General features: G+C 31.9%; 1 protein-coding gene across 3 annotated transcripts in view; it reads right to left on the bottom strand.

The window, feature by feature from the left end:
* tio (zinc finger domain-containing protein tiptop) overlaps positions 1 to 24552 on the bottom strand; it is a 717631-nt gene that overhangs the window by 12865 nt on the left and 680214 nt on the right. For all 3 annotated transcript variants that reach the window (XM_085957596.1, XM_085957599.1, XM_085957597.1), the window contains one exon: positions 573 to 735. In XM_085957596.1, coding sequence (XP_085813722.1) covers positions 573 to 735 — 163 coding nt within the window. The remainder of the gene's footprint in view (positions 1 to 572; positions 736 to 24552) is intronic.

Here is a 24552-nt window from a genome sequence, read left to right as displayed (position 1 = left end):
AAGATTTTTCGCATATATCAAGACCCTTCCTTACAAGGATTGAAAACTTTGTCTAAAATATAAATCCCTCGTAACCACGTACTATTCACCTAATTATAACAACCTGTTATGCTTACAGCGGTTTAAAAACCTTCGTATATTTTCACCAAGACAATCCTTTCAATATACTTAATTGTAGGCAGAGTAGGTAGGTTTACTCGAGTTTTATACAATTTTATAATTCACTCTATCATAAGAGCTATGTACCTACCTACCTACCTACCTGCATTTAATATTACCGTGTTCGATCCTATAAGGTCATACCTATAGTGTGCCACAGAGTGGAGGTTGTATCAAGAGATTTTTATTTTTACGAGAAATGGATGCTAGCCACTTAGGTAAACAACCTGTTAGGTACGCATACTTTGGGTCACACAATGCAATAACAACATGTGAATTTGCCAAATCCTGGACCTACAAAATTAAGAGCCGACACGTTACCGCTCGGTCATCGTGTACATTATACTACGTAGGTACCTACCTAAATTGAAAAATGATTTTTGTGCATGATGACAATAATAAATAATAATTACCTGTCAGCATTTGGGTCCTGTATAAGGGTCGCCGGTATACTGTGCTCAATGTCGTGGTCTGCATCGTGCTGCTGCTGCAGATCTTCCCCGTCCACGTCTCCCTCTCCTCCGCCCCCGCAGCTGCCATCCCTCGGACTACCCTCCTCTGGACTGCCCTCCTCGTCTGGAAAAATGGAGAAAAAAACGTAATTAATAATGTATCAAGTAAAGACTTCTTAACAAAACCTATCATTCTAAGAATATAGAGTCATTATCACTGTAGCTAAGGGTGGTGGACATAGGCTGTTAAGATTCGCCATAAATAGTGCATACTAAACTTTATCAGTCATACGTATTTGTTTCCATTAAAATAAGACTAATAATTAAAATAAGACCCACGGTGGCCGCGCGGCTTAAGCGTTGGACTATCACGCCGTGGGTCTCAGGTTTGAATCCTGGGTCTGGCAAGTACACATACTGTTTTAAAATTTGTGTGTGAGTCAGGGTATGGACCTAATAGGTTGAGCAAGTGGCTGACATCCATTTCTCATAAAAAACAAAATCTGTTAATACAAACCTCTACTCTGTGGAGGCCCATATGATACGGGGAAAAAAATTTCGGATCTTAACAGCCTACCTCCACCATTTGCCACTGGTCTTTATAATATAATGCAAGTGAAGTTGACAATTAATAGGTTTACCTACTAGGTTTAGGTACCTAATTGATTACCAACTTATAATTTCAAGTGTCATATTCATTATTTTATCATTCAAAGGTATAAAATGTACATGTGTAAATAAGTAGGAAGCGTCATAGGTTAAAGAAAGTCACTATCTTGACAGAAGCGTTATCTTATTTTTCTACCTGTTGGTAAATTGTCATTGATAATAATTTAAGCAAATAATAGGACAAAGAAACGCGCCGCCGCATAAGGCACACAGTAGGCTACACATTTACAGCCTAAGTATTTTATTTATATCCTTAAGAGCAGGTACAGAGTGACCATAATTATGGACCGTCAAATTTAATAATTCATTGCATAATTAATAAATAAGTACAATTTCTTTGACAATCGATTCGTCAGATGATTTAAAAGTGGCCTTAAAATAGTTGAAACTAGTCATTATTAAATTATATCACAAAATCTTAAAAGGTGCGTATTCTTCAAAAACTGAGTGGACAAAAGACTAACGAATATCCTGCAACTAATATCAAATGGGCATACTTACACAATAAATACTTAGGTACTCGATTGAGATTATAATATGAATTAATTTTAGCGTATATAATATATGTACATGTATGTGTGTATATATGTACCTACCTACCTAGTACTTTACTATAATTAGAATCAATCGTTTTAATTTTATCCTAGGGGATCAGAATCAGTCACTGTCTTGCGACATCACGTCCCTAAACTCGTCAGTGTCTCCCAATTAGATAATATTTGAAGGTATGTGTTAATAATTTATAAAATATAGGTAACAGTGGTTTACGAGGATAAAGAAGCCAAAACTACACATAGTATTTGTAATTTACAAGTAACTCTTCTAAATAGTTGATTTTACTCTATGGCAAGAATAAAAATAAATGGGGTGACGTTACTTTTAATCTATGTATATGGTTTTACTTAATAGGAGCTGGTCACCAGTTCCACCCCGTTCAAGTATTGTGTTTGACGTGTATTTCACAAACACAGCTGAATTTAGAAGGCGGCAAAAAGATCTATCAGTATTTTTTACTTAATATAATTTATTGACATGTGTTCATTGCTAGACTCTGGGTATGAGATAGGTATGTACCCGGAAAAGTGTAAAGGTCCACAGAGTAAATGCGGAAGTCAGTGACACATACTATCTTTTGTTAATCCTTCCACCTCCCACCGCCTTAAAAAACCAATAATAAATTATTTTAGGTAATTTTTGGAAATGGACCCCCGTATCATTTCTGTGTGTGCACCTGTCTTTTTAATAATAACAACAGTAACAGCTGACGATGTTTTCAAAAAACGAGAGGGGTATCTATCTAACCCTCCCTCCCCACCCTTCGGAGGTGATACTGCATAGGTACCTATACCTACTTTCTTTTTATGAAATGCGTTGTCAAAAATATACCTACATGTTTTCAGATTTACGTCATACGTAATAATATACAAACATAAATATACCTACTCTAAAATATTAGGTAGGTATACCTATAAGATACCTAGTTTATTATTTTACTACAATCAAACATTACTATTATTTTTTAACTCTAGAAAATCAGTGTAGGAACAACTTTCTTGGTGTTCGTACTCTACATAGATAAAAGAGGTGAAAATTAACAGAAAACCTTTTGTCGGTCATAAAAGAGACGGGAGCTTCTTAAGATCCACCAGAACAAACATCTGATAATCTGGACAAACCTGATCTCTAAGCCGATGCTGCAATACAATATCTGCATCACAGTGTGCCAGTGGTTCCAAAAGCATGGCAGTGATATTTAATAATACGTACACATAATAAAAAGATTACAATATTTACTCTGTCCGGGATTTGAATTGATTACTACATTATTAATACGTATTCTCTATTAGTTTATGATTAAATCATATAAGAGCATATTGTTAAGCTAGGTAAGAGAAGGAATACCTACTAGTATAGGCCAGTATAGGGCAGTATAAGTGGTAGGTAATTACAAAGCAAATATATTATCAATTGTTGTCTTAGTGCTGTACCTATCGAGCGCTGATGTGAAACCATGGTGGATTGGCAGAATGGCTGCTTCTGAAGCCGTGTGTAGCAATTTACATGTATGATCCCATGCATGGACCTGATAGGTTGATCAAATGGCTAACAATCATTTATCGAAAAACAATTATTATCAAGAAACCGATCGCGTGTAGATCCACACCGGTGTGTGGATCCAGTGAAAAGGGCGTAGCATGTGAACGGCTAGATCAGTGGTTCTCAACCGCTAGCTTGTTGCAAGTGCACCGCGAAAAAAATGATAAAAGCAGAAAAACCGCGAAATAGTGAAAACCGAAAAAGTCCTTAGCGAAATTATGAAAGCCGACGAAAGATCTCGAGGGAATTATTTCCGCTATAACAGAACATTTAACTTTATTGGAAGAAAAGATTGCACATTACTTCCCTTCCTTAAATATAGAAAATTATGACTGAATACGACTTTGATTCGCTACGATTGATTGTGAATTTTCGTCACCCTGTGAACGGATCATACTCTAAAAATTAAATGAAATATGAAATAACTATGGAGGAATTTTGGATTTCTGTCCAAGACAAATATCCAGCTCTCTACAGAGGGCACTGAACATTTTGGTACAGTTTTCAACATTATAATTGTGTGAGCTCGGTTTCTCAACAATAACTAATATAAACACTAAAAAAGGAGAAATACTTACTTATTTAGACGAATAATAAATTGAGGGTAGCTCAATATCAAATATTCGACCTAATATTTCTGAAATCTGCAAAATCCGAAGAGCTCAAGTATCACATTAAATGATTTTCATCAAGTAAATTCCATTTTGTTAAGGGTAATTTTAGTTAAAGTTTTTCCATATAATGTATATATCATTTCTTTATTATTTTTCTCTTTGACTGTTATGTTATCTGTTTAAATTGTAATGAAAGTTATGTCCGATTATTTTTCTTTGTTTTCTAACCGTTTTATTTTGGTGCACCGCAATTTTTTCCTATGATCAAAAGTGCACCGTGACTTCAAAAAGGTTAAGAACCACTGGGTTAGATAGTAACTGTAAGTATAAAAAACTGCTTTAAAATATTAAAAAAGAAAGTCTTATTTTGTATATAATAATATGTAGGTGCAGTTTTCAATGAAGCATATGGGAGTGGTCACCATATCAGACAGTAGAAAAGTAGGTAGGCAGCTAATCATTTTTTTGAAATGTGTGCATTTATTTAAATCAATTTAAGGAATAAAAAATCGCAAAGTTAAAATTTAACTAAGTGTGTCTCCAAACCTGTCAGCGCTTTAGTCCTGCTATTGACTATTTTTAATTATACATTATAATATTGGCCCATTATCGCCGAGCGGTATAAGCGTCGGCCTATAACGTCGTGGGTCCCAGGTTCGAATCCTGGGTCTGACACTTATTGTTTTTCAATTTGTGTTTGAATCAGAGTATGGACTTAATAGGTTGGGCAAGTGGCTAACATCCATTTCTCGTAAAAACAAATCTATTACTGTTACTGCTACACCTGGACCCAATATTGGAAAAGATGTAGGTATGTAGGTGCATAGGTACATAATTTTAATAATGTTTTCTTGCAATTAAACATTCATATAGTATATTATTGTTGTTATCGGCAAGTATAAGAAAAAACTGAAAACTGTGTGGAGTTTTGAGAATCAGCGACTGAGGCAGAGGGCAAACGGTGGGCGTATTAAGAAGAATCGTAAATTAATTGCAAGCTAAATGAGCAATCCTTGTCCCTTATCTTATTTGTCTATCAAAGTACAACAAAAGAATCCCCGCGAGCAATGATCGTGCGACGACACTGGCAAACCGGAATTAAAAAATGATACGTTTTCGTACATCAACGGAATTTTAGTATTTAGATGAGTTCTTTTAAAATTTAAATGGAACGTCCGATGACTGAGATGGCGCAGAAAGAGTACATTATTATTATAAGTGAAACGTAACACTTATATAGCTATTAATGAACTCTAGTATGCATTTGATACAAGAATTCAAAAGTTAAGTGGACACGTTAGCAGCATAGATCAATAAGAATTTACAATGCTAGAGAAATTTTTTCAACAATATTAATTTATCCGTGCTTCATGAGCAATTCAATTTTTATGAGCAGATCTGGTGATGTCTATGATCTGAAGTAGGTACTAGTATTTTTCCGATGGTCTGTCCATCAATGATTTAGTGGTGACGTGCGGAAATTAGTTTATACAATTATAGGTAGATATATATCATCTAATACCTACTAGTTGGTATAACAATCAGCGCATCTATTCTATACACAAGGCTGCTATCGGCGGCTAACGAGAGTAGTTTATCATATTTATGTGTTTGTAATTGTTACAATAAGTTAGCCGTCTAAACTGTCAAAACTGTCTACCACGCTCTAAAAGTTAACACAGACAAGATAGGTGCTGTTAAAATATATCACTTTTTGACAGTTCGGACGGTTAACTTTTTGTAACAATTAACTGCCTAAATATATAAATATGATAAACTTCCCTCGCTAACCGCGCATAGTCGCCGATAGCAGCCGTGTGTATAGAATAGATGCGCATGTATAAGTACGTACATAGTTATCGTTGAAAGATATGATAATAATAATAATATGTTCAATATAAAATATTTTAATCTATCGAATAAGAAGTAACAATGTTATAATGTGTTTAAAATAAAGGTTTTGTTAACTCTATGATATTATAACAAAAAGATTATAATTTAATTTAACCATGCACCTAAGCAGTCAGTTCAATTAATGACAATAATACCTATCACAACTTTAATTAAGTATATAATTTAAGTTAATTTAAACAATGTATTTAAATAAAATAATCGCAACCAACAAAGCTTTCAGAAATCCTTTGATGCGAGTAAACACTGCACATTAAAATAATTAATAATAATTCATAAATAAGAGATTACGTCATCACAAAATCTCAAAACCGTTATCAATTTTAATTGGCAATCATTTTTAATGCCAAACGTATTCTAATATAGATACCGAGAGCTTTCACCTTAGATCTTCATCAAAGGAACATTGAATTCATTTCCTGGATCATCCTGCAAAAGCTCATATGAACGTCTGCCAATATTGTTTGCTGTCTGCTGACATGAAATAACAAAGGCATAAGAAAAGCTCCGGCAAAATTATTATACGCAAAAGCTCAAGGGCAAGAATTCAATTAATAATATGTTTTGCATTTTGCCTCGGGGTGTTTTTCGGTTCTGTCATATGACGTATTGAATTATTGAAAAACCTACTTCGATGCGTAGTAATTAGGCCTGTCATTTAAAATTTATGAGATGTTTCTGAATTTTAAAGTAAAGTAAACCGACATCAAACATTTATACCTGTAAAATTAACACAAATATTTAGATAAGTACCTACATACTTACGAGACGATATTATTTATATGTCTATATTTACCTAATCGTATTTGTAACGTAGGTAACGTATATACATAATAATTCTAGTATATATGAATAACTCTAAGTGAGTCATGGTCTCCTTCAGTTTCAAGAAACCCCTTTGCCCAATTTACTTAAGCCTAAATGCAGACTGCTATCTAATATACGATAATTATTTATATAACTATGTACCTATCATATTCGCAACTTTTTATTTCAATATTATAAGTAGCTAAATTTGGTTGAATTATAGTATTTTAATACAAACATGACAAGTTCTACACAGAATGATAATCGATTTTTAAATAATAATAATATGTGAGTGGGCAAAACTTTATAGAATATTATCGTGTTCTGACAACTAGCGAAGGATGGAGGTAGGCTGTTAAGATTTGCCATAAATATTGCAGACTAATCTTTGTCAGTCACATGTATTTATTTTCATTGAACTAAGACTACAATTTACAGATGGTGTTGGTAAGTTTTTAAAAATTAATTAAGCCCTGCGAAACCAATCCATACCTAATAGATAGGTACCTAATAGTAAAAAAATAGTCATATATCTATAACATATCTAAAATCATGCCATTAAATCATACATAGATATTTTATAGATAGAATATTTTTTTTATCTATTAGGTATAGTTTGATTTAGGCAGGCTTAATGAATTTAAAAAAAAATAGCCAACAACATGTGTAATATGTACTTATAATTCAACGAAAACAAATAAATATGAAGGAAAAAATGTGCTTGTCGAATCGCCCAAAATATACCAAAACTATTATGGTTTGGTTAGGTACGGTTTAATTGATTTTTAACACCGTAAATAAATTGTACCTAGTCTTAGTTCAGTAAAAACTAACAAAGTTTAATGTCCACTATTTATATCGGATCTTTAGAGCCTACATTAACCCTTCGCCACTGGTTCTGACTGTGCGATAAAAACAGATCCTCAGAAGCCTGAAAAGTATGGTATCATTTAGGTATCGTAAAAAGACTGCTCCGAACCATAATGTTAGTTGTACAGAAACTTGAATAAAAAGAAGAAAGGCAAACAATACAATTATTTGCATTGTTTTAATTTCAAATCCCTTTACAATACGCCACTGCAGAAAAAACATACATATGATAATGGTGAGGAAGAACAACCTAACTTATTGCGATAGGTAGACATATTTTTAATTTATTACTTATTATGAATTACCTACGGTTAATATTGATAGGAAAAGGTGCTTTATAAAACTTTAATTCGTAACCGATAACCGTATATATTACTCATACATACAAACATGACTAATTTAACTTGGTACTTAGGTACCTACTTTGCATAGACATAAAGTAGGTGTTCATAGTTCTATTTAAAAAGATTTTTGAACAGAGATTGTAAACCTTTCAATACAATGTCTACCTATACATAGATACGCAATTTCAATCAATAGCTTGAAAAATAGACGATAACTAGTATTACGCACCTATTAATTAATTAACATAATGAAAATTAATGCTAGTACGATTTTTCAATGGAGGGTTTAGTGATGTAGTAGGTGTGTGACTGATCCACAAAAAAACAACATTTAAGATTTTGAATTGTATAATTATACTGGTTTGAACTTTTTCGAGGCCCCTTTTTAAATCTTCTGACAAATCGGTTGCGTCATTTGCGTCAAAGAAAATCGCCGCTGTATTTATCATAGTGCTCAGGTCATGAACACTTTGCTGCCATACGCGTGACGATGAAGGTCGTACGTAGAATAGATCTTGTTTGAAAATTTGAATTTGATATAATACTTATCTATACATTGAAACCAATTAAACTCGATTAGTGTGCACCACCTCACAATTTTCTCTCTTATTGATCGTGAGTAGGTATTATAAAATGCTACCATGTTCTGAGTGACCAAGACTCATTCCTCACGGCCGGCCATCATTATAGCTAAGTAGGTAGATACCCATATAATTCATACATTACGCAATTTCAATTAAAAAAATAGTTAAAATGTATTGCACATAAATACAACTGTCATATATATAAAGTGATCAATCTGACATCTAAGACATGCCCCCCACATCCTAAAGCGGGCCCCCAAGCCACAATGTTGGGCGCCCCCCCCCCAACCTATCGCTAATATTAAGTTAACCAGTGTAATATTCTAAGCAGGAACTACAGGGTTCCATGTATTTTTCGGGATTTTTGGCGTTTTTAAATAAATCCATTGTCGGCACTCTGTATCATATTAACACAATGCTTACGGGCCCTTTTAATTAATTTTGTAATTAACGTGTTAATTTGCATTTAAAAAGTAATTAGCGAAAACACAATTAGGTATGTGCGGCCCGTAAGCTATGGGTTTAGAAGCACTGATCGCGATCCCCTTTTGTGATGGCTAAGTAACATGCGACCTTCGCCGTATCGTATAATTAGTAATTTTTAATAGTCAAGGAACCCACTTAAACTAATTAAAAAAACTGTATTTGTGAATTAGCGCCGCAGGCGACTTTTTTTTACTATTGGAGCGAATTTTTGATGGGTGTTTATCTCATGTAAGTGGTTGACCCACCACGCCGGGCCTCTCCTAAGCCCGGGCCCCCAGGCTAGAGCCCTGTCAGCCCCCCCTTTGTGGGGGCCATGATCTAAGAAACAGTTTTAACATTAAACAATTTAATCACACACATACGTAGGTACAATTCAATGCTTACGGGCACTTTTAATTAATTTTGTAATCAACGTGTTATTTCCATTTGAAGATCAAAAAACCCAATTTTTCCCAGCAAACCCAGCAAAACCCAGCATATGACAAAATTATGGACTGAATAGAATTTGAATTTACTACTTCTATCATGTCATGCAATCTGGGCGAGTGCTTTACCAATTAGGCTACCTAAAGTTCATGAATATTTATAAAAGATTGATTAGGAATGATGAGCGTGGGTACTATGCTCTAAATACAGTTGTCAATATTGGGTGTAGCTTGCGTAATATGTGCAAATTATGATTTAAAATTTTATGAGCACTGTATGAAAAATACCATTTTATTTTAGGTACAACCCTGGACGTAGGTATACCTAATGTTAAGCAGGTAACTATACTTTTTTCAAATATGCAAATAAGTATATAATTATATTAATATAATAAGTAGGTGCCCGTGCTGAAGGTTTAGTACGCGTACCGTTCTAGAAGCTTCAATACTTAAAGTGAGTTCGCGGTCTTAAATCATCGGAATCCGCCACCCACGGCCAAAAAACAACAACATGAACAAGAAATGGAAACATTTCCTGTCTTCAAGATCACGATTCAAAGTTGTAAGTTATAATATCTCGCAGGGATCTGATCGTTTCATTAGCAGTCGACTTGTTTGATATTCGCAAAGTGTTCATCCAAACTCTATTCGTTTATAAGCGTGTCAATATACTAGATTAATCTAACACACTAAAAACTGCAAAGAGTTATAATTTATTTTAATAATAATTTTGATGAAATTTATGAAAGATTTGTCATTAACTATTTAAATTTAAAATGTCGATAATACCTATGTGACTATTTTTACAACGTTTTTCTTAGTTCGTATTCTTATTTGTCCGGTGTTTATTTATCCGGTGGTTGTTTGTCCGGTGCAAATCTTGCAATGGATTTTTAACTAACTTCCCGACTAGCTAGACATTTGAAAATTTTAGAATATATCAGAACACGATGCCAATGCAATCTTTTAATACTTTTAGCCACCTTTAAGTAGAACTGAATTCATTTTCAGTTAATTCTGTTTTGTATAAAAAGTTATTTCGACACCATTATTGCTTGTTAGGGGTCTGGGGTCCTAGCAACTAAATTACTAATATATACGTGCGTTACTATGGAAATCAATATGACATGTCAAGTACAATTTTTTTTGATCGTTTAAGCTAGTCAAGTCAAGTTTATATGATTCAACAGAAAATTTTAAAACGTTGTATATAAAAAGTTCTTTTTATCTTGTAATTATTTAATCTGAAATTATCAACGCCTTTAATTTACTATTATTTTTACACCACAAACAACCTAGAAGACGAATCGGTAATTGAAAAAAAGCTATATTGTACAAAGTAAGTAACGTAAAGTAAATCAGTAAGTATTAAATTTACACACTTTAACGATACGTTTTACATGGGGTTATTTTTTTGCTATTTAAGCTACAATTAATTATGCATTATTAATTATTATTATTTTATGATTCTTTTAAGGTTTAAAACGTTTACAATTTATACCAAATCCAAAACATGGTAAGTAGATAGGTACCTAAATAAGATAAAAGTTTAATTGGTAGATATCTTATAAATTTATTTTTCATACGTTTAACTAGCACCACAATAATAATAATTCATTTTATTCAATGATACAATAAAGATTTTGACTATTTTCTACCTGATTGATTTCTTTTGTAGGGATTAATTATATATTTTACGGATTTATGCTTAATCGACATACACAAATCGGACGAATTTATATTTATGAGAAGTGAAGTTTTTGTTTACAGTTATAAAGGTTTTCTTTCTAAATGAAAAACACTAGTACCTACAATGTGTGTCATAATATTAAATAGTGGAATTAAAAAATATACATATTTATTATTGTTAAATACATTTTGAATTAATTTGAATGCGGTATTTAGGTACCCAGCGAAAAAATACGGAGCTTACAATTTAAGACAATTCACATTTTAAAGTATTTAAAATAAGTAAGATAAACTCACTAATAAAAAAACGTTATTAAATGGAAATTCGCTAGAAGGATCCAATCATTTTATGGATATGTTAATCATTAAAAAATAGTAGGTATATTAAGTTTTCTCTAATTCCTATAGATAACATATTTTAAATATATTTTATATTTATTTAAAAAAAAACATGATTTTTATAAAAATAATTTGTAGGCATAAATTTAAAATCTCTTTTAATTATATTAAATCGAGCTTCAATATTATGATCACAGCGGAATTAAATTCGAAATAAATAAAAAGGATTTCAAGTTATAGGTTAACACGTTGTTATTTTTGTAAAAATGATCATAATATTGAAGCTCGATGTAATACGAATAAAAAGATTTTATTTAAAAGGTACCTACGCATTTTACTATATTTTTTTTATAAAAATTGATATTTTAGATAAGTAGGTACGCTACATTAAAACTACCAATCATTAAAAATATTTTTTGAAGTATTATAGAAAAAATCATAAACATAATCATAAATTAATAATAAGTATGTAATAAAAACATGGGATCATTTAAAAAATTACCATTTTTCATAACGGTATTTTTTAATTAAGAGTTAATATTTGGCTATAAATAAAACATATTTTACTTATTCGTGTTTTAACACGAATTTTAAAATATTAATTATCAATAAATTAATTCGAATCGCAAGTTTCACTATTTTTCGCTGGATGCCTTTGGTAAGCGGTGCATTTGCCTTAAATATTCCACGCTGTTTCAAGTTTCATTGAGTTCCAGCACTGAATGTGTACAGAGCATTAGTATTAGTTCATCTATATCAGTTGGCATCGCTAATGCCTTCGTATCACGGCTTACGTGTAAAGTGACAAGAAGGAAATTATAGTGAAAAGTTTATTTTAGAATATATCCCCCGCCCCACCCCACCTGTCTTGAAACAGTGGGTGTCGGTATGACAACTGTGGGGGTAAGAGGGTGCTCGCAGAAAATTAAACCCCCGTGAATACACAGATACAAATTATATGATAATAAGCAGGTAGGTAGGTAAGTATATGAAATATGTTATAATTAATGTAATTATTTTCAATATGGAAGATATCATTAAGAAATATCTATACGTGGTGAAAAAAAATTAATCAATCCATCGAAATCTATGTTCAAGTAATATTCTCTAAAGCAGATATATAATATGTACCTACGTACCAATTAATAAAGCAACATATGATATTCAACCATAGTTTTAGGTAGCATATAGGCATCTGCACCTATCATCTGCCACATCTCCGTACCCTTTCAGGTACATACCGTGGCGTAACAAACGAAACACGCTCTTAAAAGTTGTACTGGAGCGTCCCAAGAAGAAATTCTCTAGATTCTAGTTGTGAATGTCGTGCAGTTAATTATTATTAACGGATGTATTGACAGTGAGAGTACTGTGTGCGTATATTATTTCCCGTATAATTTGTATTGTATGGTAGCTTTCGCCAACAGTGTTTTTTTATCTCGTTTCGGTCTAGTCGTATTTTCTTGTCCTTTTTTGTCATCCGCGAATAATCTAATTTTAATTACAATTTGAAATATTAGCGAGTTGGTAAGTAAATCAATACATATTAGGTAGGTACAGTAGGTAGACACAATCGACGTAGGTATATAATGGAAAATGAATTCAAATTTTGATTTACCGATTATAGCTTTGTTTTATTCAATAAATAATAGTTTAACAACGTGGGTTTCACTTTTTAGCATCTTCAAGCTTACTATCTGTGATAATACGTAGGTGTAACTAGAAATGGATGTCCAAAGACTGGACTATCCAGGAGAATGGAGAAGATATTATTTAACCTACGTACATGGAGAGACCTTCGTTAAATCAATTTAAGTCCTTATATAACCTATATATGTAGGGATTTTATTAATTTATATTTATATGTACCTAATTACTTAAATAAATACCTATGTTCCTATCTATACCTTTCATATTTACTCGTATATAAACCTTGCCACTATTCTTTCCATGTCGCATTTTATGTAATTAAAAGCTAAATAAGCCTGTTCAACGTTGTGAGGAATTTGATTTTCTAACCCTTCTTTTTGGTGGTGTACTTTTGATGCCCTTATCGGGGCGCCGGGACGTCGAAAGTTTTCCTGCCGACGCCTCGCTCCAATTATAAATCAAACCGTCCGTAATGAGAGGCGACCTCCGCCGGAAACAAGAAAGATGGTTTACATAAACACGTGTGATTGGGCGAGATTATGGCCACGAAAAAAAGCCTGCCGTAGACTGTACTGTGCATTGACGTAGAAGACAGAGAGGGTAATTTCTATGCCAGACTACTTATTTATTACTTATCTTCTTATTAAGCAATTCGATTACCGATGATAGATTGCTTCATTTTCTTTATATATGTACTTACTTACATATTTAAAAAATATGAATTTTTACTACCTTAAGTTGTATTATTTAAAACAAAAAAAAAACAGAATGTCATTTTTTTCCGACCATGTCCGATCCTTATAGGATCATATGGGCCTCCACAGACTAGAGGTTTGTATTAACAGATTTTGTTTTTTACGAGAAATGGGTGTCAGCCACTTGCTCAACCTATTAGGTCCATAACTTGACTCACACACAAATTGAAAAACAATATGTGTACTTGCCAGACCCAGGATTCGAACCTAGGATCCACGACGTTATAGGCCGACGCTTATATTGGGCGAATATTATAATGTATAATTAAAAATAGTCAATAGCAGGACTAAAGCGCGGACATGTTTGGAGACCCACTTAGTTAAATTTTAGCTGTGCGATAAATTACCGTTTTGAGTTTAAATTGTAGATTTTTTATTCCTTAAATTGATTTAAAAATACACACATTTCAAAAAAATGATTAGGTACCTACCTACTTTTCTACTTAGGTACTGTCTGATAAGGTGACCCACTCCCATAATATGCTTCATTGAAAACTGCACCTACATACTTTCGATAAATTAAAATATTATGCCTATTTACTAGCTAAAGCATCAGAAATAATTTACTTAGAGTTACATGTTAATAAATTTAAGTAATTTTTGACTATTTGTAATTCCAAAACATGTCAGTTAGGTACCTGCCAAGTGAGTAGATATTTTAACCAATAGGCAACTGGCATCCTTCCCTTACTCCTCCTGAGGTTTGTTTTCAAAGTCCATCGATAAATGATTACCTTATTGTTAAATTCAAGTCAAGGTAACAAAATTAGTAGGTAGGGACACCTTGATTTATAGCCGACGTCAAAATTTCTCAAAACTTTCCTAATGACGTTTGTAGATACTCGATAATATTTTTTATTTTAATAATGTTTTATTCAAAAGAATGTAGGTACACACGATTTCATACAGTTTCTGCTTAAATTTGGTAATTCAACTACTGTAATGTTGGTATATAAAAATCAATAATAATAACAGTTTTAATTATTTTTTTAAATACATTGTAAATTAAATAATTTAACTCGTAAAGTTTTTCTACAATTCATCGTAATAAATAATGAACTAGCTTGAATTACTTTGCACGCCACTGACGCATGGTGAGGACTAATGACCTCCTGTATGGCCGCGGACCGCGCCTCCCGCGGGACCCCGCTGACTGATGACCCCATCGGGCCTAGGAAGTGGGACTCTCTATTCCCGATGACGTCACACGGAGCTTAATCAACTCTGTGTGAGTAAACAGGGCTCTAAGGTAAGCGCCGGTTGAGGTGCGTGAGGGTAGGCGAGTGACATCTTGCCACAATGGCAAATTGTTTGCAATGCAATTAATAAGGGTAAGTATTCATAAGATTTTTCCTTTAATATATTTGTTTAGCTGTTAATTTATAATTAATGTAATATTTACAGAATTGAAGTTCCTTGGTTTAATCAATAAAAAGACCGTGCTACGTAAATTAAAATATTATCATTAAACTATACCTAAGTATGTATTTTTGTTTGGATTTGACATACAAAATATATTATACAAAACGTCAGAAATATAGACCTAGAGGCAGCTTTATTGATGAAAAGCTTATTTTTTGTAGAAATCTGCAGTGTATTGATAAAAGGATTCCATGGATTGGATCCATTGATAAAACGTATCTATAGGTGCTTATAAAACTATTTAATTATATTTCCGATAAGTAATATCCTCTAGGTATTCACTTCCTGTAAATTCCAGGGTATTACAATAGAATAGGTAAAAAATAGGTGATTGTGATTATAGATATAACCTGGGTATCATATTGTAATGCATTATAGATTTTCTTCATGCCTAAGCAATAAAATAAATCAGTGCCACAAAATCATGTAATAAAATTTTGGTATGGTTAAGTATTCTTTGAAATTGCCACTATGGCAGTACCATTCAACATAACCATGAAGAGTGATCTGGTGAGCGAGTTACTTTAGGCAGGTACTTTTAAGCCAGTGCGTGACTTTTACACTCAACTTTCGCTATTGAAAGTTCAAGAGTGTTTGAACGTGTGTGAGATCTCCACAAACGTATTTTTTTACGAAAACAGTAGCACTGTTAAATTAGCACGTTTTTGGGTAAGGGGGCTAAAGGGCCCACTGAAAAATTGTCGGATCTTAGTGATGGATGCCTAACGTTTTTTCTTATATTCGCAGCTATTAGTTTTAAACAACAGTTCGAGAACGCAATGTATTTATCTTATCGTTGGGGAAAATTTGTCACGGTTCGGTAACTGTAGAAATGAAATGCTCACATTAGCTACCGTTTGTTTAGGGTAAGGGTCAGGTTAACTAATTGCACGGTTTTCATAGAGTCAATAGTACCTAGTCATTGTCTTAAACGTTGTTAACTGTCAAATCTAGGTTGAAAACCAAGGTAATAAATTAAATATAACTAAATAATAATATGTCATACCTAATTACGTACCTACCAATGAAGATCGGTTTTGTCTACGAATTTTGATGTTGGATTTTCAGAATATGATTTTGACAAAAAGAATTGTTTTTGTCAACTAACGAAATGTACCTAATGCAGATACCTACTTCTATATAAATAAAAAAATATATTTTGGTTAACTAGGAATTTATAATAATCTACGTAGGTATTATATATTTATATAAAATATATGGGCATTATACACGTTATTATCTAAATGAAGACGTTTATAGCATGAAATATAGATTATTATAAACATATTACTACAAAGTAGTAAATAATATATTAGATACAAAATAATTATTAATCTAAGAAAGAAAATGAGCAATTAAATATAAATTGTTAAAAAAAAGTACACAACATACCTATCAATAAAAATGTTTACGTCTCAAGGAGCGCATTGATCAGCTCCGCAACTTTTGATACAGGTGGCCGGTGGGGTCGTATATATATTAGAAATCGCCTTATGAGGGTCTGATACAGTGTGATGATTTGCGATATATGGGACAAAACGGTTTGTATAACATGTGACGTTATTCAGTCAACAGAATATAAACTCATGTTTTCTGATAATAAAATATTCTGTGACAAATAATTTGTTATTAACGAATGAAGGAGGGGGGGTTAAATACCTGAAATAAGCCTGATACGACGATACAGTTTTACATATAGGTACCTATCACACAATATATTAACAGATCATCTGGATTGTAACCAATACCACGGACAATCAAGGAAAATCAGAAAAACAGAATCAGTAGAATCAGTAAGTAGTTGCTTTAAGAATAGTAAAGTTAGTTATATGATAATATAACGGTTATCAATAATACAGGGGAAAAACAAACACGATTCTGCTCAACGTTACTTATTATTACCTATGCAAAAGTAAATATTAATTACAACGTTTTTATTAGCTCGTATTCTTATTTGTCCGGTACAAATTGTGCAATCGATTTTTAACCAACTTCCCGACTAACTAGACATTTGAAACTTTTAGAATATATCAGAACACGATGCCAATACATTTTTTTAATACTTTTAGCCATCTTTAAGTAGAATTGAATTCATTTTCAGTTAATTCTGTTTTGTATGAAAAGTTATTTCGACACCATTATTGTTTGTTAGGGGTCTGGGGTCCTACCAACTAAACTATTAATATATAAGTGCGTTACTATGGAAATCAATATGACATATTATCAAGCACAAATATTTTTGATCGTTTAAGCTAGTCAAGTCAAGTTTATATGGTTCAACAGAATTTAAAAACGTTGTATATAAAAAGTTCTTTTTTATCTTGTAATTATTTATTGTTAAGTATGTCATCCTTGTGATTAACTCTCGAATTGTTATAATATAAAACTAAATTTAATAATATTACACACTTATGTACTTATGTTATATTAAAAGAGTAAATTAATATGTCAATATGTTGACGATTATCAAAATAACACTGCTGTATAATCTTGGGAACGCTATGGTGATTTAATGGGACGGCTATAGAATATTATGATTTAGACTTAACATAATTTTCAGACTATTTACCGAACTCTGAGCATCTCAGCGAAACAAATTGGCTTTATCAATGTCACTAAGATTTAGTTCGCTCGTCTACGTTAACTGGATTTTCATATGCGCACCATTTACAAAATATATCTCGGGAGCACTAAATCAAATCGTCTCGGTGCAAAAAACGAAAAAGTAAAATAATTAATTAGATTTTCAGCAAAGTCAGCTATAAATGAAATATAAAAAAATGGGCTTTGTTTTTTTATACAATGAATGTTTTCTTGGTGTTCATGACAACTGTCGCGAGCAAATGTTTTTATAACTATTTTGCTAAAATATCATAATTCAAAACGGAACTCTTCTGTAGTGATTTAAAGTAATTTAAATGTATTGAACAATAAATTACCATAGTTCATTGATTATAAGACACATTGTTTGTGGCTTTGTATTCGGGATGCGTCTTGTCAAAAACAATTTTTACGGGAAAACACAGAAATTATTATCAACCCTGAGTCGACATGTGATATTGAAAAACCTGTTTGAGAATCTGATAGAGAAATATGAATGAACATTAATAATATACCTACTGCTGTTTATTATCATTGTATATTTTTACAACGTTTTTGTTAGCTCGTATTCTTATTTGTCCGGTACAAATCTTGCAATCGATTTTTAACTAACTTCCCGACTAGCTAGATATTTGAAACTTTTAGAATATTATATTAGAACACGATGCCAATGCATTTTTTAATACTTTTAGCCATCTTTAAATAGAATTGGATTCATTTTCAGTTAATTCTGTTTTGTATGAAAAGTTATTTCGACACCAATATTGGTTGCTATGGGTCTAGGGTTTTAGCAACTAATTTATTAATATATACGTGCGTTAGGTACTATGGAAATCAATATGACATGTCAAAATTGCATTTCAGTATTATTTCTATCAAGTACAATTTTTTTTGGATCATTTAAGCTAGTCAAGTCAAGGTTATATGATTCAACGAAAAATTTCTTTTTATTTTGTAATTATTATGATTTGTTATTATTTAGGTATATTTAAAATAAGAGTATAATCAAATCGATAATGAATTAAGTATTCATTTATGACTATATTTTATTAGCAGTTGCACTAATGATTGCGGTATAATAATAATAATACGATCACTATCTAAAACTCAATATAAGTAAAAACAATAGTTAGTGAATAAATGCGTTTACTGAATGGTAGGTATTTAACTATTTCGTTAAGTCGACACATCAGTGTCGGCATTTCTCCAGCTTAAATTTATAATCGCAGTGGTGTCTAAAATTTATTACACCCTCGGTTTTTTGCAATGGTTCCGGAGGCCTCAAAATAAAAATACATCAGTACTTTATTCAGGGCACAAATGCCGAAGGGATTTTAAGAGTTTGATATGTCTGGAACTGAAGTTTTATTTACATGCGAAAACTATAATAAATTTATGTTTGCATACGTAATATATTTTTTTTAAATTTTTCATTCGGTATGGCTAACCCAGGGAACTCAGAAATAATGGGAACTGAAATACAGAACGGGTAAGGCGATAGCAGGTAACCGAATCGAGTAAGGAAGAATCCGGGTTAAACTTACACACGTGTCAAGAATACGTTTTACGTCGAATACTGAAAACTGCTCACGGTTTATGCATTTATGCTCATTTAATGTTGGTGTATTACACACACTATTGCACGTGCATAATGCGTGCTTCATTTTCGTAGGACACTCACACATTCAAAACCCGGCATCAACATTCGGCATATTGAATTTAGCCTATCGGTATTCTATTTATAATCTGTTCTGTGGGCAATCCCAATGTACAAGTATGTATCTACAATCGTTTGATCGTGGTTGTTTTGCTCTAGATAATATTGTTATCAATTCCTTCTCAATTTGAGAGAAAAACGCATATTTTGAATATTTTGGTAAGTATAATTTAGTAATCGTATGACTAGTTTGAACTTTTTTGAGGCTTCATTTTCAATCTTATGGTAAACCGATTACGTTATCTGCATCAAAGAAAACCGTCGAATGTGTGCATTTACTAGACGCGGAATTCGAATACATGACCCACAGCTTCAGAAGCGGACACTCAAACTTGATTAAATAGAATCATATATTATTAATTAATATTGCATTTAGTTGTAACTTAGGCAAATAATATTTAGTTAACCAGTTTAATAATAAAAAAACTAAGTTTTTACAAACCCCAAAGTTGTATGATGGGATAAACGTCGTAGCATTTGCCTGTATTCTGCAGATATCTGCACCAGTGGCTGGCCGCATAAAATAACTCGATGGGATTAAAAATGCACTTGTACCATTAAATTTCCCGACGAGGCTCGGCTTTTGTTTCGGCTATGTATGTGCCACCCTCGCTGCCCACTACACACGTTAATACGTGTCGTACGTTGTCGTTTTACGTTGTACTGAATACATTACGTGAAGCAAGCTATTGCAAAGAAATTTTATTTTTTAACTAAAAATAACATTGACTAACCTTTCAGTGAACAATTTTTTGTGAAATATTTTTGATTTTACTTACTTATAAGCATTTTGAAGGTGAAGCCTTTACTGAGCCGTTTTTAAAGAAATATCTGAAAATAATATGTGTCTGAAAACATTAAAAAGAAAAATATTTTTTATTTTAAGTCAAAGAAAAACTTACAATTGTAAAAAATGTAATTAAATGTGAATTTGTTGAATCGGACCGCACCTTATTATTACATATATTTTATGGTCATATTTATTATTAAAATTTAGTTTTTTAAGTTTTCTAAGCATCGCCTAAGAGATTTTTGACTAATTCATAGTTTTAATATTTTTTATATCCATTTTATATGTTGATTTGATATTTAATTTTAATATTGTTAATTATTTATTTTTATTGAAAGTATTTACATTAAAAAGAGCATCCACCTTGGCTCAGTTGGTAGAGCGGCCGTCTTTGTATACCTAAATATGAACTTACTGCTAGTCAAAAATATGCATATTGTTCTGTCAATGTGTATTTGATGTAGGTAGTCCTAGGACTCAGTTAATACCTAGGTCCATGAATATAACCTTCGCTTTATGATGGGCGCATATGCTCAGTTAGGAGTGAACATGCTAATTTACTTTGTACCTATATTAAAATAATTACGTAGGTACCTGCATTATTTTACAGTACCTAACTGGCCACCTATTTAAATTGCATAATCTAAAATTACGTAGAAACGATTCCGTCTGATAAAAAGGAAATGAATTGCACTGTCAATATGATTAAATTCAACACGTTTTCCTAACGTAAATTAAATAGAAAAACAATATTGCTACCTTATTTGCAACTTTCCCAATGCGTTATACCTACGTGTTCTACGTATTAACGGTGATAATGCGAAATAAATTCAAGTTACGCGGTTACACATTTACTTCGAAATTCTAAATTGTATTAATTATGTACCTACTTATGCTGATAACCAACTTAGGTACCTAACAGAAATGAATAGAGTAATTTAATAATCTAGTTATATCAATATTGATATGTAACTTTATTACAGCCCAGTTAGTACATAGGTAGATACAATAAAGAATATCTACCTGTGTTAGTTAGATTTATTATTATATTGAACGTATGGACAAATTTGCTATTGCAAATGGGTAGGTAGATATATGAATTTTGTAAACAGACTCTTTTATGCATAATATAAAAGCGATGTTTTGAGGATAGTTTCTTCAATGTCATTCTGCCGAAAATCTGTAGATGTTCAATGAAAACTAATTGAGAAAAGGCGCAGAACAATATCTCTGTACCGAATCTAGTTTTACATGACTTCTAATTATTTTGCAGAGTATTTCATAAAGATTTCTCATCAACGAACAGAGCCTTACTGTTGTACGACAGATCGTGAAAAGTGGGCGATGATGTATAAAATTATACCTAACCAAGTGTTTTTTTTTAAACATTACCTACTAATTAATTAATTGATATCGGTAATAGGTACTTACTACTTTAATTAGCACATACCAACCTACTCCTATATAATATATTATGTTTTATTTGTACCTACCATTCTGTTTAAACGAGAAAATTAAATTTTTTATACGTAAATATAGATGATTCGGATTCTAATAAGTTTTTAATTTATTAGAAGTATTTGGAATCAAAAAAAAAATACAAATTTGATAACTAGGTAGGTACCTAACTATTATTACCATCGTAATAATAGATACATCGGTAACACGTGTGAAATAATGTACCTACTATTATTGCAATCGTGATTAATTGATCAACGCAAAGCCAAATATTGTTTGAAATCTGTGCTGTTTTCACCCCGCCTTACGATTAAAGCTAATAACAGGCGCTTCCGAATTCGTATCTAAGAAAATCAGTTTTTCGTAAATACTTGGTTTGTAACACCAATGCAAGACGTTGGAGCACAAGTGTGAAGCTTGCCACGAATAAATCTGCAGTTTGAAATGACTTGCAGATAATTACTCAATATTTAGGAGTTACTTTATTTCAGCTTCTATTTCATATACGAAAACACCACCTGCATAGAAAAAGGTTTTTTAAATGTCTTTGGAAAATTGTGTTTTTTTCTAATATCACTTTACTACTACCAATGATTTATGTCAGTAAATATGTAGGTATATTATGAGCAATGTTTTTGATTTTACATATCGTCACCTATATTACTACAACTAAATAACTCTGATTTGGTCATTATTGGAAAATGAAATTTAAACTTTACTTGATTAACATAACTCTATAGCTCTAGGCTATAATTAGATATTATATAAAATAAACATGAAAAATTGTGCTTGTCTAATTGAATTTAAAAATATCGTAGATAGGTATCTACTTATATTATTTTATTTATTTAATGCATCTATGGTTTTAAAGTTATCTAATATTTTCAAATACAAAATTAATACAGTTTCCACTAACTTCTGACTTACCTAGTTTTATCATTTTGTAGAAAAGAAAATGCAGAATCATATTTTAATAGCTATCTCAAAAATAGTGAAAATCAAGTTAGGTATATTGATGTGACGATATCTATTAAATACTACATGCAAATATTTTTTTAAATATAAGTAGGTACCTAATAGTAATAAGTAGGTAATGAAAATGATTATTTTTTTGATTGATTTGGTGTAGTATTTATTGAATCAATCAGCTCTCGGAAACTGGCCTATGCCAGTGGCAATCTCTATTTGCTCTCTCTGTACATCCGATAAGGCGAAGTTTTGAAGTCTCGTGAAGGAAAGTTGAAAGACGCTGTCTTTTGTTTCACAAAGAATGCGATAAGAATAATTTATAGAACCCAATCTTAATGAAGCGCCGATCCTTGGGGACGTGACGCCGCCATTTGTTCGCAAGAATGCAATCGCCGACCGAGCGTCGTTACAGTGGAGTGCCTATAGCCATGGATGGGCCAGCATTTTATAAAGTGTACACTTGGCTCCAAGATAATTTTATAAAAACCGGCAACGGGACACCTAACTAGATTATCATCGCACTACCGAAAACCAAAATTAAAAGTTTTCAAAAATATATATTATTTTACTTAGTATTAGGAATATAGATACCTACTTACCTATTACCTATAGTTAGGTTATTATCGTACTGCCTTCCTAATTCTTTAAACCGTAATCTATTGGTTGTGTATTTACCAACTTTAATGATGCTATTGAATGTGTTGATCATATACTTATCTAAGTAGTAAAATTTGTAGAAAAATTATGTGCGCAAATTGTATATTTTTTTGAATAGATAAATGAACCCGTCAGGTTATTATGCTGCAAAAGAAAGTATCTAGATTGAACTTGCTTTATTAAACATATTTTGTGTAGGTATGTAGCATAATGCATCATTTAAAAAAACAATTTGTATTGTTTTCAGTGTTGCTCACCTTACTATAATAAGTTATAGTAGGTCGGTAGGTATACATTGGTTATGTGAGTAATGAGAATATGCAGAATGTGAAAAGTGTGTAATATTATTTTGTGCTTTTTGTGACTAGAATATTAGGTACTTATATGTATCTAGAAACCCACACGAAAGCTTTAAAGTTTTAATTACCTAGGTACCTACATAGGTGGCTTGGGACCAATTTACATAATATAAGTATTAAGCTTAAACAATTTTATTGATAAAAAAATATATGAGTAGGTACCTAACACTAGCATTTTTAGATAGGTAGGTACGTAATATTTAGATAGATAAGTGTCTACTTTTGAGACTTTATAGCAATAACTTACTAAAATATTGTCTTAATATTAACACAACTCATGAGATTGTTAATAAACCTAAAAATATAAAAACTTAAGATTCTTTTTTCATGATATTTCCGATAAAACGGTGTTTACTTTTGATATTAACTCATGTTTGTTAATCTGAAAACAGCATAACCAGACATAACTTTTAACATCTAAAATAGTATTATTTTCTCTTCCGTATGTAGGTACCAATACAGTTTTATATTGTATTGCGCCAGTACGATTTTCCGCGGTTTAATAAAGCACGACACTGGGCAGCGTCTTCTGATAGATTATTACACAAAACGTTATTGGAGCTTTTGTTGGAAGCTCGTCTCGTTTGATCAAATTTTAAAAGCTCTCGCAAATGATGAGATCGACGAATGAATGTGCACTACCTAAAATAAGTATGATTGCAACACAATAGGAAACGTTTATAAATGCTATTGATTTACTTAGGTAGGCAACGCAATCTATAATAATA

This window comes from Rhyacophila brunnea, unplaced genomic scaffold (genome assembly GCF_057557595.1).
Source record: "Rhyacophila brunnea isolate RB1 unplaced genomic scaffold, BYU_Rbru_1.0 scaffold_7, whole genome shotgun sequence".
Lineage (NCBI taxonomy): Eukaryota > Metazoa > Arthropoda > Insecta > Trichoptera > Rhyacophilidae > Rhyacophila > Rhyacophila brunnea.
The sequence above is the reverse complement of the archived record's forward strand: the minus strand, read 5'-3'. Positions and strand labels throughout refer to the sequence as shown.